The sequence below is a fragment of the Pecten maximus genome, chromosome 3 (genome assembly GCF_902652985.1).
Source record: "Pecten maximus chromosome 3, xPecMax1.1, whole genome shotgun sequence".
Taxonomy (NCBI): Eukaryota; Metazoa; Mollusca; class Bivalvia; order Pectinida; family Pectinidae; genus Pecten; species Pecten maximus.
This window is the reverse complement of record NC_047017.1, coordinates 38746147-38763411: the sequence shown is the minus strand read 5'-3', so window position 1 is coordinate 38763411 and position 17265 is coordinate 38746147. Positions and strand designations below refer to the sequence as shown.

The 17265-nt window shown below is 36.5% G+C and overlaps 1 protein-coding gene across 4 annotated transcripts; it reads left to right on the top strand.

Moving 5' to 3' along the window:
• The first annotated feature begins 2645 nt into the window (after nucleotides 1–2645).
• On the top strand, nucleotides 2646–16600 carry LOC117324127 (transcription initiation factor IIA subunit 1-like). 4 transcript variants are annotated; one of them, XR_004531899.1, is made up of 10 exons: nucleotides 2646–2735; nucleotides 6040–6141; nucleotides 6396–6528; nucleotides 7003–7076; nucleotides 7760–7859; nucleotides 9139–9272; nucleotides 9624–9764; nucleotides 10380–10469; nucleotides 12184–15669; nucleotides 15989–16600. XR_004531899.1 is itself a non-coding variant. In XM_033879792.1 (9 exons), exons 1-9 carry the CDS (start codon nucleotides 2661–2663, stop codon nucleotides 12289–12291), a joined length of 957 nt encoding a protein of 318 aa, XP_033735683.1. In that variant the 5' UTR covers nucleotides 2646–2660; the 3' UTR covers nucleotides 12292–16600. The 4 variants fall into 4 exon arrangements, 2 of the variants coding, with proteins under 2 accessions (XP_033735683.1, XP_033735684.1); XR_004531898.1 differs by having other exon boundaries at nucleotides 12184–15860; nucleotides 16021–16600; XM_033879792.1 differs by having other exon boundaries at nucleotides 12184–16600.
• Nucleotides 16601–17265: the final 665 nt, after the last annotated feature.

The window sequence follows — 17265 nt, the reverse complement described above, 5'->3', positions numbered from 1 at the left end:
TTCCCTCCCTTAATTCTCTACGTTCCGCATGGCTGCGCTCGGCTCACGAAGGACCGGTCGTGGGCATGTGGATATATCATTGGTTAATTTCTGTATCCATGCAGTGACATACTTATCGCTAATTTAAGACGCGGAAACCCCGAATACACATGAAGCTGGAATACGAAAAAATGATTAACCGAAGCACATCCAAGTTGTTGTTGTTGTTATGCAAATCAGCAGCTGGAGCACGATGGCGAGTTGATATTGACAATGCAATAATGGATACCTATTCACAATATTTACACAACAGCTGAGGCACCCACACTACATGCGATCAAGTTCCCAGGCGTTTCTGGTATTTATTATATAGAGGGAAACCAATAACCCCCTCTCCAGTGGGAGGTAAAGTGTTCCGAGTCAACCAGGAGGTCCTCTAGAAGGGGAAATGATGCGCCATAAACCGAAGAGGTCGATCCCTAGCGGACAGATGGATATGCTACACTTGCTGTTGGAGAAAGTTCAGCGTCACACTTGGTTCTTCACGAAATAGCCAGAAAAGAAAATGACGATGGATGTGATGACCTTACTCTAGATAAAATGGTCACTCCTCGGGGGTGATGCAGCCCTCCCTCCCCAACAGAAACGGATAGCTACAGGAAGAATCTTTTCGTCCAACTGAGATGCTGTCCTGGTTCATGATATAATTATCCTTTTTCTCTTTATCTCTCTTCGGAACATTTTACCTCTGCGTCCTAGTAATCTTCGGTTCCCCATATTATCTCCTGGGTGTCACATCATCCTCATGATGCATGATTGGAATCAATAAATCCCTGACCAATCGCTAAGTTGATTTTTTTAGGATTTAAAAGGAGCGACACGCAAGTTCATAGCCAGTCAATTTAACTGTCCGACGACCTCGAGATTCGTTTGATGTATAAACGAGTAATTTATCATCAAGGTAGTGGTGATTGAACATAAGATTTAACCACGACATATCCCACGGGTGTAGGGAGCAAAAGTGAAAGTAACACCATAGAGTATTGAGGATGGAGACAACAGTAATATATTAGCTACTGCATACTGGGTTATCCGGTCCATCCGTTCTTAAAGTGAGGTTTACGGCTGTTAAATAACGTATCTAGATGGCAGTATATGTCTAATGTAACACTTTACTGCCTTGGGAGTGTACACAAAATATCTCAATACGAGGGGGATTTCATGAATGTCCAACCAGGGGCTTGCCGATATAAGTCAACCAGATCTACATCTATCCACTCAGGTCCGTTCCCAGGGAGTCAGATGTCGTTAGAACTCATGTGTCCGTCCGACAGAGGAACATCTGGTTTAATTTCTGTATCCTTGGGTCAGAGAGTCCTGGAGGTCGGCTACCACAACTTGAATACATTGACCACGTGAGAGAGAATCCGAAACATCGCTGCCGGAGCCTGCCAAAACAAACGCGGAAGTCTGTAATCCTACTCAGCTTGGAACTCCGTCGGATCGCTCAGTTGTCCCTTGCTCCTAAGTGTGGTATAGGTAGTTTCTCAGTCTCTTCAGCAATAATGAGAACTCCCTGTCATTGCAGAGTTTCCTCCTGAGTCAGCCTGCACTTGGTCGGGATTCCCATCCTGCACGCTATATAGAGGCTCCAGGCCAGGGTAGATATTCAGTTTCTGGGTAATATTTCTGCCCGCCATAATCCGGTTAGGAATGAATCTTGACTGCCGATGCTGAATGGCTCTAATCGCTCCTGTGATAGTATACCGGTTTCAAATTGATTGCTTCCCTTTGATTACTTGGGGGCCGCGGTGGCCGAGTGGTTAAGGTGTCCCGACACTTTAACACTAGCCCTCCACCTCTGGGTTGCGAGTTCGAAACCTACGTGGGGCAGTTGCCAGGTACTGACCGTAGGCCGGTGGTTTTTCTCCGGGTACTCCGGCTTTCCTCCACCTTTAAAACCTGGCACGTCCTTGAATGACCCTGGCTGTTAATAGGACGTTAAACAAAAACAAACAAACAAAATGATTACATAACCTGATCAGTGTGGGTGGATCTGCAATGGACTGCCGAATCTATAGATAAACACATCCATCAAAGCTGTATCCACACTTTCTGTATTTTGGTCAGGAAGAAGGTAGCACTCGAACAATTAGGAAATTGGTCAAAGACCATCAGTATACACTTGTTCCTCCGCCGGGTCACCGAATTAAGTTGTCCAGTGATATTCATATGCGTCCTTTCCAACCAATCACAGGCATTCAGAAACCATGTTTAACTACATCATTACTTGCATTCGAATTTAAGTTTGGACCCTTGCTTATGCTTAGAACTATATGTCATATCCTAGCTGCTTTGAAATGGATGTGTGGATAATTGATTTACAAGAATTCTTGTAAGCCTCGTTCTGGCTTAGCAAAACGACATGATTGACCAGGCTTCTGTGTGGTGTAGACTGGTTCCATCCCTTAGTTCTCCACTCTCCGCCAGGGCTGTGCTCCGATTACAAGGGAGGGATCTGTACCCGCAGTCAACAAGAGTCTTGTTGAGCGAGACTATTCAAATCAAGCACATTCTTGATGAAGACCGAACTACTACGTTGTTTCCCGCCATAATTATCAGTTGCAACCATTTTAAAACTCCATCTATTTATATGAGCTCAAGATACAGGAGGACACGGAATGGATTACGACTCTGATCACTATCAAGCGTTTTATGAATATCATAATTGGCATGATGATTACCATCAGTTACCGGTAGGTCATTTTACATAGACAGGAAACCTTGAAGGTGGCATGATGATTAGTTATTGATTACGATCACAGTTACCGGTAGGTCATTTTACATACATGTAGATGGGAAACCTAGAAGGTTTAGATTCTATAGAATCACGTTACGGGTGCCTTACATCTCGGTACACTGGCGTACATGTGTATGTTATGCTATTGTTGTGAAATCGAGTGGTGTAACATGGCAGGATTGAGTCATCGTACATGTATCTGTATGACGATATTGTCAGACAGAACAGCAACGACAGGAATTAACGTCTCTATTGCTCTAAGGTCTAACCGATAACTCAGGGCTAAAACATAGGTAATCCATAGCATCCTGTCATATTACGTGATATAAAGAAAGGTGTTTATTGTTTAATATACAAATACTTAGTACATAATGTTCCAAAATTCAAACACGAGTCTGCTGCGTTGTATACATTACAGAATTTCTAATATTCAATCTAGGCACAGGGCCGCGTGACTATCGTAACGTTTTGTAAATACTTGAATTACCTAGGCATCTTATACCGCAATCCATACATTTAAATTCCCCTCCATTTTTACACCATGTGATGACCTACATAATCGACATAAACAGATCTGCATTGCCTCGTGTGTGACGTCAATAGTCGACACCCCCTCTAGGGCAACTCCTTTCGCCGAAACGTATAAAAGCTCGGCAGTGGCGGCGAAGTGTGGCTTTCTCAGCCCCCGACGGTCGAAGTGTATATCGTTCCTCGGAAACTCTGCCATCATAATTTTATTTAGATGGCGACTCCAAACCCAGTGGTGAGTCTAGCAAGCAACTATTTTGGTTATATATCATAGAAGCCTGTAATTTGTCTAAATTAGACGATTTTAATTTTCTCTCGGCTACTGCGAGTGATGGTGAAAGGCTGATGAATGCGTGTAGTGCACAGACAGTCTAGCAAAGGCTGAACAGTGCGTTATTGTACCGACTAGGATAACCACATTCTGGGTTTGTTTATGTCTTCCCTAGATAAAAATTATTTAATCACACACATACAAATTACTCATGAGTATAGCCATGAATTGTAGAACTGATTTACTTTTATTGTGTAAACAGGACAATGCAGTTAAAAGTTCGTCGCGATCGGCAATAACTATTTACTATATTGAAATAAATCTGTATATTTGGTGATGCGTTCGTGACACGGTTGTTTAGCATTAGCAGGGATTTGAGAATTTATCCCGTATTTTTGCTGAAAATATCACTGAAAATTCCAAATCGTTCTATTTAATTTGTTGAAATGTGTATTTCATAATGAAGAGCAACTACATGTATACATCATTTCTGGTTCTGTTCCATCTGAACATTAACAATCCATAATTATCACTAATATTTAGGGAGGGGGAATAAAACATACCAATTGTTTTGCTAGAATTATTATAAAACACACGTGCACACCGATTTAAAAAAAAAAAAGTTATTTGGTGGTCATAAAATCCTGACATTCAAATGTTTGAAATTAATCATTGTGCATTTGTCAGTTAAACTAGATACATAATTCAATAAAATTTTCAATTTTACTGCCGTTTTACACAGCAACATGTCGGTTAACTAAATATGTGGCATTTATCAAAACTAAATCTGGAGTGATATATTTGTACAAATATTGACACGTCTTCAAAACATATTATGAATTTTTAATAAACTGGCATCACACAAAAAAAAATAACATCCACAGCTTGAGTCCAGAAGAACCAAGTATCTAATGTTTTTCATAGTGCATCTTTTATACCATTCAGCTTAGGTAAAATGTGTGATTTTAGTAAAAAAAATATGGTAAATGGTCACATGAATGTTGTCAGGGTAGTGTTCCATACAGCAAGTTGATTTTATTTTCAGTAATGGGGTAAGTTTTGGGACTTCAAATTCCAAAAATTTATACAAAATTAAGTAAAGGAAGCTTGAAAGTTGTTGTGAATTCACCTGACACAGTATATGAAAGTATATATAAAAATTCCTTAGACAATTGGTCTATGGAAAATTGAAATCCTATGGCCCAAGTTTTTCTATATACCCATTTTGTAAACACATATTGTTAAATATAGCCTATACTGTGTCGCACAGACGCTTGAATCGTCCAGTTCATACTCGCTCAAATGTTTGAAGCCAATAATGCACTGTTCTTGGTAAAATCATCTCGATTATAATGTTTGACTTCATATTCATGATCGTTTGTCAGAAAATATAGTAATGTTGTTTTCACAAATCCTAATGTATATATATATATGTCAGCTAGGACTCAAACTTTTCATAGCCAATAGGACCAACATGTAGAAATTTTACATAGACCAACCAGGTTTTCTATAGCATCGGGCCATATGGGACCACCTTTACTTTCGAACACTGCTGACAAGACGGCAAGGTCTAAGCAGACAGTTGCAGCACCAAATTGTGGATCATATGGCTACGGGAATCCTTTCATGTCGACTAATGAATTGCTTTAAAACTAAACAAATTCAAAATAATTCAATATTATATATATGTGTACAACCATTCATTATATAAGCTGCCTCCTCATTCTAGTTTTCCTGGATACTGATGATACTAGCAGGAACGTACATAGTTAACTATTGAACTGCCTTCAGTTGGAAGTTATACGCTAATGAATGCCAACTGGGCAAATATTTGATTTATTCGATAGTTTGACTTATCTGTGTCTGTGTGTTATCAGTCATATGCGGAATAGGTGCTTGATAACATGGTTGGAATAAACTAACTAAAACGTGTACATTATATATTCTAAGTTATTTACACCTTAATGTTTAACTTCACCTGCGCACCTGTATAAACAATGGGATGATGTTCGACCGACAGCCAGAAACTAACTATAGGCTCTGGTAACACTGCTACAGCTGATCGGTCACACTCGGTCAATCAGAGTCTGACCGTACCTGAGAAAGCAAAACGCTTTGATGTTCAAAAACAAAAATGGAAATTTTGGTATAGTCTAGAAGGGAGGGACCACAAAACATATTTGACACAATGCAGTATTCGATTCAACAGTGTTCGAATCATTCATGTTTAATTTACTAAGATAAAGAAGGGGGAAAATCGGGACCGAATGAAACATTTGACTCATCCGATGTATTTGATTCAAGCGTGTTCGACACAAGTGTGTTTTACTGTCTGTACAATACCTGATACTAGTAATTTTAATTGTTGTTCTGATACTGATACTGGTTAAAATGTCATTCTAATCTATCATATGTGCATTTGTAAACAGTAAATTAACTTGAGTAATGTTTGTTTTTCCAGGGTAGTGTATATAGATCTGTAGTAGATGATGTAATATCCAATGTACGGGAGGCATTCCTTGATGAAGGAGTAGATGAACAAGTTCTGCAGGAGCTCAAACAGGTAATTTTTTTAGAACAACATGTACAGTTTGAAGTTAAGTTTGAAGAAAGAATTGATGTCTGAAATTATTTCTGCTTTCATGGTTATTCAAAGAAAATCCACCTATATATTGTGTAAGAGTTGTATGAAGTTAAACACAGGAAAGCTCACTAGTAGTCTTGTGTGTCATATTAAATATTTCTTGACTTGAGTTGACTTGACTTTGTGAAATATCAATTTACCCCAACAATCCTTGCTGTTTTGTTTGTCTTTAGCTTTGGGAAAGCAAGCTCACGCAGACTCGTGCTCTGGATGCGGCACCGGAGCCACAGGAGCCGGTCTCTTTACCAGCCACCATCCAGTATGCCCAGTTCACACCCCAACAAGCAGCTATTGCTCAGCCTGCAGGTAACACAGAAATTATTCTAAAATCATAAATTTTGTGAAATTTCATATATCCTGATATGAACCAAGACTTTTTCTGACTTTCAGGACAGTATGAAGTCTTAAAACTTTGTAGTTTGGTACAGATAGAGCTGCCTTGAAAAATATATGTGTAGAATAATATTGTATGAAGGAAGATAAAATTACCTATGCAGTCAAGAAAAAGGAGGGAAAAAAACCAAAACAATTGATGCAATTTGATGGGTTAAGGGAATAATGTGATTAAACTCCAAACAAAAAAGACTGAAAAAAAACTTCTGTAATAAGTCTTATGACTTTTACTACATTTGCAAAAATACAATTGTTAGTCCTCTTTTTTTGATTTTTAAAAAAATTAAATGCTGGAATTGTCTAGCTATTTAAGAATAGGTTAACACTTGTTCACATTTTATTTGTGATAGCTGAATATAGACATTAAACCTCTGTCAACATTTGTAGTGAGACCAGCTGGGATGGCTCAGACAGTGCCTGTACCTGTGCAAATAGCTGCTGGCAGTCAAGGACAGGAGATTGTAAGTTCAAATGTTTTAATTATGGAGATTCATTCAAGTCAAGTAGAAAAGCACTATCTAAATCTATCACAAAAAAAACAAAAAAAAACAACAGAATTGATGATTACTTGTACAAGTATTATTCAAAGGTTGATTTTATATAATAACTATTCATTCTTTTTCACTGATTACCGAAATATTTCCTTTGTCTACACATAACAATTAAAAGATCAATATTTATCGAGTATTTATAAGTAAAACAAGTATATTTTATTAGCAATTGTTTTAATTGTGGTTGACACTGCTGAATAAATGGTGACACTTTGAATAAAATATGATATTAAGATAAACTCCAACTTTGATCTAATACCCCAAATTCATGTTTGATATAAAGAGTTTTTTCAGTGAACTCATTTTATAGGTATGATATAATGATTAAAATCAACATAGAGTAATGAATATACCTTAAACTTTGTGGACACATCCCCCTGATTCATCTTTCTAACTTGCAATCTGACATTGGACGCCTGTGTCAGGAACCTTGTAAACCTGTAATGCTAGTTACCTCCCTTCTACCACATTCCTAACTTTGACTACAATCACATGCATGGCGATCATTATGTTTGTGCTCTTCCATGCTCTTTCATCATTAGATATGAATTGATATTTAACAACTGAATAATAGTAGACTTTGATTATTCCAGAGTGCATCAGCTGCTGCAGCGGCCATGGCCTTGCCTACAGGTCTGTTCCACCAACAGTTGCAGTCATTGGCTGCTCAGGGTCTCACTCTCCATCCCACAGGTACAGTATGTCATGCCTCATAAGCTCATACAGTTCTGAAACTCTCCACTGCACAGATAATATCATACGTTCCTGACACTCCTTAACTCAACAAATAAAGTTCTGGAACTTTTCATCCCACAGGCACAGGTATATCCTTGGCTATTCCATAAGATAATAAACTTTAGATGTTGAACTTCTATCGGTTATTAAACCAGGGATGTACATATAGAGATTGGAAACTGTCTCTATCTCAGTGTTAGTAAATGAGATCACATCAAGTCAACTATACACTACCTTAAGCTTATTGTGAACCACTTTTCTTAAACAATTCTTGTTCATTCTTTCAATTTTAGATTCTGTAAAAAGCTTAATAAATTCTCAGGCACTGATTAAATTTTTCGTAGCAAATGATTTTGGCCCAATTGCTCAGGTTTTGCATAAAAAATTACGGATATAACATAAAGGCTACTTAGTGTTCGTAGCAAATAACAAATGTTATCAAAATATACTACCTTATTGTAAGCCACTTTCTTACAAAAATATTCATCCAATCTTTTTTCATTTTTGGATCGGTAAAAAGCTGAGTTAATTTCTCGGGCACTGATCAAATTTTTCAAACACTTTTTATTATAATGTTATTCAAATTTTGCATCAAATACAGTTGAATTTTAAGCAGGTTTTCTCCAAAAGTACTTGTCTATTTTGTTTCATTTTTGAATCAATTAAAAGCTGAAAACATTTTACATTACTTGATCAAGTTTAATAGCAAATGATTTTTAAAAGGTAACTAAATTTTGCATCAAAAGGCAGACCTCTGATCAAATAGATCTAATTTTACCTGCATGCTGGTGTAGTAGTAGTGATATACTGGTAGTCATGTCTTCACGGCTCGGTGCATAAATATAAAAGTGCATAAATACAAAAGTTTTCACTATGTCGGTCTCTGATCCCTCTATGACCAACTTTCATAGTTAGGGGAGATAACTCCTATTACTTTCAGAAGCTACCTAGTACAACCCATACAGCAAGTAATCAATTTCCAAGCGACCCCTTAGGAATCCTTTGGCATCCTTGGGATTCCATCTATCAGATCTGCACTGTGTGAGAATGAGACATTTTGAAAAAAAATTATACTCAATTCAAAAGGAAGATTTAATAAATATGCAGGAAACACACACCCACCCCCCCATCCCCCCCCCAAAAAAAAAAAAAAAAATACAATCACAACATTTTCCACAAATCTGCATACACATATACAGTATTTATAATAGCTACTTGTGTTTTATTCCTTGAACAGGTAATGGCCAGTTTATAATCCAGGCCATCAACCAAGGACAAGCTGGTCAGATGACAACCCTTGCAGCAGCCCAACAGGTGGGGGGTCAACCTATCACAACTATTCCCACTGTAGTACAGACATCTCAACAGCAGGTATAATTCTCTGAAAAATAATCAAATTAAATAAGATGTGAAACGAAAAGACAGATTCATCAATTTGTGTAAATTGTTTCAAATAGTGGCACCGATTGGAGTATTCGTATGTATTTCACATTCATCAAATCATCAAAAGTTGGGTGGGGGGATGAAGTTAATTAAAGTGGGAGGTTGATGAACCTCCTTTTCTATATTTTAAAATTAAATCGGGTCCATTCTGGTTTTCCTGACTCCCCATCTGCCCTTAGTATTGCTGACGAGTTACAGAAGGATGATGCAGTTTTATATTCTTAATTGGAAGGTATCCCAGGATTTTCTGAAATAATTTTCTTTCTTTTTGCTTCACAGAATCCTCAAAACATACTACAACTTGATGGTGCCAATGATACAAGCTCCTCGGAAGAAGATGATTTTGAGAACGATGAAGACGAAGAAGAAAATGAAGATGAAAATAAAGATGAAGAGAATGATGAACCTGGAGAGGAAGAGGTGAATACAGAATGCATTTAGCATGCAAAATGTTGTGTATGAGTATTGAGTTTTTTTCATTAAGAAAAAACATGTATACCATCAATTATGCATTACTAGTTCAGTCATACAAGCATACAATCATCATTCACAGCATTTGATAATTTATCACCATGCAGAACTCTGCTGTTTCAGTATAATAACACCAGCATATACACATTTTGAATTTTGATGTATAGTACTGTTGCTCATCATGTCATGTATGGAACTTTTGTGTAACACAATGTCCTAGGATTTTTGTGTGGGCCTTCTCTGTACTTATTAATGGGGTATATTAGTTTATATCATTTATAATTCAGTAGTGTGTTTCTATTAAAACAACAACAAAAATAGAATACACAATAAACCTTTTGTGATGTCATAGATAGATGACAATTAACATTAAGCTGAAGATGACCTTAGAATTTGTAAGAGTGATCATTCAAATAAACAGAACTTTTCAAAATTGTTGCATAAAATAAATATTGCATTATTGTCATGCGGTGTTAGTGCATGTCCATTATATTGTCTTGCAGATTTTATCACCAGACTTAGGTCTGTTAGGTTAACATTTAATGACACTTTGTATTCTCACAGGAGCCACTAAATTCAGAAGATGATGTCAGTGACGAGGATCCTATAGAACTTTTTGATACAGAAAACGTTGTGGTGTGTCAGTATGACAAGGTGAGTTCCTGGTTTAATTACCACAAATGTATAGAAACAGTGTGGTAATAACATATAGAGTAGAAAAATTACATGAATTTTTAAATGAAATGGCAGTTTAAACTTGATATATTGTTAAAGATTGAGCAAAAAATAAATGTATCAACTCATGGAGTGGTAGTTTCCAAGAGTTGTATTCTAGCCTGGTAGTAACCCGCTGTCATATTTATTGGAATGCTGGCTCTGATAGTTATTACTGCATGTCCATTTATGTACAGTGGAACTTCGTTAACTCAAACTCGGATAACTCGAATACCCCGCTTAACTCGAAGTACCTCGCCGGTCCCGGCCGAATTCTCTCTTTATCTTAGTAAAAAAAACTCGGAAAATTCGAATTCGGATAACTCGAAAAACTCGGATAATACGAAGTAAAAATTTGGTCCCAACAATAAAAATCCTACTTGAAATGTTCGAATAACTCGAAGTATAATTTTCGTCGATTGGTGGCAAACGCCGACATTTTTTAAGAGCTAAATTCCGTTTGTAATACTGAACATATCGGCACTACTAACCTACATGCTATTATAAGTGTTTCATAAATTCATAAAAGAAATTGTCGGTTGAATCTTATAACAACAAGTCTTGGTGATAAAAAGTACTGCTTTACTGACATCAGGTAATTTCCCAAGGCGGTCGCCGATATCAGTACACACGATAGTCAACAACTCATCTACCCGTTAGCTCAAGCGGAACTAATCTCTGACACACCGGTAGATCTACCCGGCTGATGTTTTTACAGGTGTAGAAATGACACAGTCACCGGCGCTTATTAAATCTTTAAACTGCTGAAACAATAGCGTAATTACTGCCGAGGTGTTCAGAGTACAACTGTAACGGTCAGTGCTGTCTATTAAATCAGATAAAACGCCAACTCAGTTACAGTAACATTTTATACGCACATGCGCAGCCCAACTTCCGGTGCTAATACACATGGAAATGGCGTGGTTATCAATAAAAAAATTAAGTAGGCCGATCAAACAGTATTTTATATATGTCCAATAAAAGGTAATGGTTCTGTTATGTTTTGTATGCAATCTGTGTTAAACTTAAACGGTTATTTGTTTTGACATTAATAACTTGTTATTTTAATTTGTCAAATTCCGTTTTATCGTTTACCTTTTGCAAACATGACTTGCACATCAGATCGTTATTGAAGTGACTAAGTGAAAGAAACTTTATCGTGACTGTATATCGGCAAAACTACACCAAATTACAAGTGACATAACGAAACATTACATATATATTTACATGTATTGACCAGTCTTCACACTTAACTGATGAGCGACAGAGCAAAGTTATAATGATTACATAATGTTGACAAATATTGACCAAACTTTTCACCAAAAACGATAACTCGCTTAATTCGAATACTCGGATAACTCGAAGTTTTTTCGTGGTCCCGTCGACTTCGAGTTAACGAAGTTCCACTGCATTTCATATTAATATAGCTGTGTATTCTGTTGGATATACTCCAAAGACCTTTTAAATGAACAACACCACACTTCTAAACTTATTGGATGAAACATGTTTGTGGGAATTTTTTTCTCAAATTTCACAATATTAATTATTGTTTGCATCAACCACACTTATTGCTAAAAAAGAATCAGCTTTGATTTTTTATTATTTTTCTGCTGTACATCTGAAATTCATTAAGTGTGACACCTTTTTTTAACAGATCAACAGAAACAAAAACAAATGGAAATTTCACCTCAAAGATGGTATTATGAATCTCAATGGTAAAGACTATGTGTTCCAAAAAGCCACAGGTGATGCTGAATGGTGATTTAAAATGTTGTTGGTGGACTGAAGCAGTGCCAGACTTGTATAGTGGTAGCCCGCCCCAAGGAATATCTACCACCCCAGGGAATATCTACCACCCAAGGGCATATCTACCACCCCAGAGCTGTGCTCTTATGTGGTAACTGTCAGCGACTTTAATCTTAGGATATTCAGTCGCCAAGACAAAAGCTGTTTGTGAGGTGCTATATGGGGACAGAGGACTTCTGTCACAGTGCATAAACACTGTTCAGAGTGTATGACAAAGGCCTTTCAATCAGATTTAGCTTAACACCCCAAAGTACTGGTGTCAGTTTTGTAGAAGATACATACATTATTTATGGTTGTGTTAAACACAACTCAACTCCTGTGTTTTTTCAATATAAGGATGTTGGACAACTTGGAAGTTGTGTTTTGGCAATTATCTGTAAACATCACAGATTATGAAGGTTTTTTCCCCACATCTTTTTGGAAGAAATCACTGACTTGGTCTTTTTATAATATGTAGTCCTAGTTAGTGTTTTGTGATATTTATTGATTTTTTTAAAAATAGATACATGTATCAACCAAACTTCATGTACATTTCCAAAGTTACCACTTACTCATTTTTTGACAGACATTCACATATTCCTACTATATTAAAAGCAAACGTGTTGTAGTGGCCGTGCTAACAATGAAAGATAATTAATGTGTAAAAGTGTACAAAATATGAATATTTTGGTAGCCATTTTTGATTCCTCAAGGTAGATTTTTTCGTTGGTAATCTATAGGAAAGTTTGAATACAGAAACTTGCTTCAAAACAAGTCTAGATTTTTACTGGACTCTAAGAAACGTAAGAATACATACACAATATAATTATTACGTGATCAAAAATATGCTAGTATTTTTACTGCAGAATGGATATATTAGGTTTTATCAATACAGTATGCACTTGTAATTGCATGCTCTATGGTTGTTGGTGTAACTGTTGGTAATGTAATTGTCAAGGCCAAGCATCGTAAACAAAAATATTAATGTAAGCTTTTTGAAACAGGTGTGGAACAGTGATATGTGTTTTTTGTTATTTTACTGTGTTGCTTTATATATACCAATATGTTGTTGTGTGTGTAGGCTTTATGGTGCATTAATTCTTTCATTATAATACTGTCGACGCCATTTCATATCAATGATCATAATTCTGAATTCCTGAAGTGCATGATAAAATGTACAAAAACGTTTAGTTTAAATTTTTTATCATTCGATATAGACGTGAAACATTGATTAGTGCTACCTATTTCACCAGATAGTTTTTCTTTAATGCATGAAATCTTCACTAGAAACGCTACTTCACTTGGTCTGATAAAACACTGCACATTTCTCTTAGCTAGAGCTAAGTCCAACTTTATCAGTAGAGAAAAACTCTAGACTTGTTAATGCGTCAAATACCTTTTCTGTTATCAGTACATTGTATATTGAAATGATAAGTGTAGAAATGGAAATGTTCATCCTTTAACAGGGTCTTGTGTAATGAAACACGGGTATAATAACAAATACTTTCTCTGCAGCTTTAAACCTGCTAATTATTATTACTAAGTTACTTTTAGATCTTTCATGAAAGAAAGGAAACAAATTAAAGCAGTTGTCAGTACCTTTTTATTTGTGTTGATGCAATGGCTGTACATCAGCCTCTGTTTAATTTATACTTTTAACATGTCATCTGTTATCTGTATCTCAATAGCATTATTTTGTAAATTAGTGATTGAATGTTTTTGTTATTAAGTTAGCCATTTATTTAATCTGCCTTCTCCCACAGGTGTGAACTATTCTAGTCGCTGGTTTCGTTCTGCTCCACAATTCTAACCATAAAAACATAATTCATTCTCATTTTTGTACAATGAAATCCACAATGCTTGCATTCCTACACTATGCACTATGTTGCAAATTCTTCATCTGAACATTGTTCTTAAATTCAGTGTAAATCAACATTGACTGAATTGGCACAAATCTCATGAGAATGTGTTACAGAGACATATATATATATATACATTAATGTGTTTGATTGAAATATGCACATTTCACTTGCATATCAAAATGTTTTATTGAAAAAAACTTTAAATAGCATTCTACCAATCCAGTATGTATTTGTATTGTTAATATGTGAGATAAGAAGACAAAGGTGTACCACATACTGAGTATATGTATATGGTACCACCTATCAAGGCTTTTATTCTTGGTGTTGAGATCGTATTAAAAAAAAAAACAAACATTGATCCCCATAAAACTGCAAAGTCAGTTCTTTTCGCTGTGTCAGTGATATAAATTATAATTTTGGTCAGTATCAGTAATACTGACCAAAATTATAAAAGTCACTTAATTACTAATATTATCACAATGTAAAGGTACCATATTCCACACACTATATATAGAGTAGCAAAGAATCTGTAAATTATCAGAATATTTATGGTGAATAGTGAATGTATAGACCTTTCTTTACTTTACACACTTTCGATATGACACTAATTGTCCTTTGACGTTTCAAATTTGGACGATAATGGAAGAGTTTGTGTTGATCCTTTGGTGTAGAATCTGACAAAAAAAAGATCAAGCCAAATTATGACCTTGTTAGGGCTTAGTTTGAAAACTGCCTGTGACCACCTAATTAAGTTATGAAGAACTAATATTTAATGGAATTTGTTTTTCTAATTAGTAAACAACAGTTAAAATAAATGTTGGATGCTTTTGCCCATCAGTAATACTGGTATGGTCAGATTAATTCTGAATGCTGTTGGAACTGTTTTTTGTTTTAAGAAAATAATGTAGTTAACTGTTCGATATATCTAGTCGAGTAAGTTGCAGTCAGGTGAAGGGAATATGTGATGGATAGTACTTCATTGTCCATATAGATCTACCAGAGTTAGGAAGAGAGTAGATCTTTGTGTGCTAATTTAAAAGAACATGAGTGAGAAGTTGATGTTAATGTTGAAATTTATATTTTATCATAACAATGAATACCTAAAGGATGATTTCACATGGTGGTCTAATATATGTTGTTTAAGACAGGTTTATGTGAGCCCTGTCTCGTTGTTTTGAGAAGAGTTAAATAATCTCTTCTACTGAAGTGTATTTAAAACCTCTTTCACATTATTTGATAGATGTTGAGAGCCCTATAATATTGTATGACAAATGTTGTTAGCCCTATAATATTGTATGAAAAATGTCGATGAGCCCTCTAATATAATGGGACAGCTCTTGACGAGCCCTATAACATTGTGTGACAGATGTTAACAAGCCCTAAAACATTGTGTGACAGTTGATGATGAGCCCTAAAACATTGTGCGACAGATAATGATAGCCCTATAACATTTGCTGGCAGGTGTTGACGAGCCCTATAACATTTGGTGACAGGTGTTGACAAGCCCTTTAGCATTTGGTGACAGGTGTTGACGAGCCCTATAACATATGGTGACAGGTGTTGACGAGCCCTAAAACATTGTGTGACAGATGTTGATAGCCCTATAACATTTGGTGACAGTTGTTGACGAGCCCTATAACATTTGGTGACAGGTGTTGACGAGCCCTATAACATTTGGTGACGGGTGTTGAAGAGCCCTAATACATTGTATGACAGATGTTGATGAGCCCTATAACATTTGGTGACAGGTGTTGATGAGCCCTATAACATTTGGTGACAGGTGTTGAAGAGCCCTTTAGCATTTGGTGAAAGGTGTTGACGAGCCCTATAACATTTAGTGACAGGTGTTGACGAGCCCTATAACATTTGGTGACAGGTGTTGACGAGCCCTATAACATTTGGTGACAGGTGTTGAAGAGCCCTTTAGCATGTGGTGAAAGGTGTTGACGAGCCCTATAGCATTTCGTGACAGGTGTTGACGAGCCCTATAACATTTGGTGACAGGTGTTGACGAGCCCTATAACATTTGGTGACAGGTGTTGACGAGCCCTATAACATTTGGTGACAGGTGTTGAAGAGCCCTTTAGCATTTGGTGACAGGTGTTGAAGAGCCCTTTAGCATTGGTGAAAGGTGTTGACGAGCCTATAACATTTAGTGACAGGTGTTGACGAGCCCTATAACATTTCGTGACAGGTGTAGACGAGCCCTGGTATTGGTTAATGGATGTAAATAAGCCATGGTGCAGTCAGAATGATTGGACACTTGTGTGGTGAATGTAAGGTTAAAGAGAGGTTATGTATGGTAGAGGTGAAGTGATGGTGAACATTTATATTATTTTGAAGTCATTTTCCTTTTTATGTGATCAAGATCATGATTGATATATATAAACCTTTTCATGGGAAAATAAAATGTGCAAGAGTTGGCGTTTTCTTTGCTTATTTTTAGAGCTTAATTGTTCCAGACTATGATAACCTCTCTGCTGAATTCTACAATTTTGACATTGTTTTACCAGATCAACAAATTTGTTCTCTAAAAAGTGGCAAACACAGTTTCTCACTTGTGAATTGGGACTGAACTTGGAGCACACCCGTTCATTGTCCATACGTTAATTTGTGCCTTTAAATGACCTCTCAATATCCAAATTACCAATATTCAATAAATTTGGCGTGTTCCAAAGATGACACCAAGTTTGGTTTGGGAAGAGAAAGGACCTTGACCTATATTCAGAGTTACATTGGTCAAATTTGTTTTAACACTCTCAAGGACATTCTCTGATTATCCAAAAGGTGTAAAATGAAGATATTTCAGGAGCAGGTTTCCGAGATGACATCCCATAAAAGACTTGTTTATGTAAGGATCTTGTTACACTACCAATGAATGCCTGTTGGGTGTATGTAGCAAATCCTTACATAAACCATACTTTCCAACCCAAAATGAAAGTTTGGAAAAAATGACTTGTTGATCCTTATCCAAGATCACAGCTGTCTAACGGTTTCCTCTGAATAACCTGAAATGGTCTAAAATCTTTGACAGGTAGACTTCTGGGATAAAACCAGAGTTTGAAAAAAGGAATTGCCTTGACCGACTC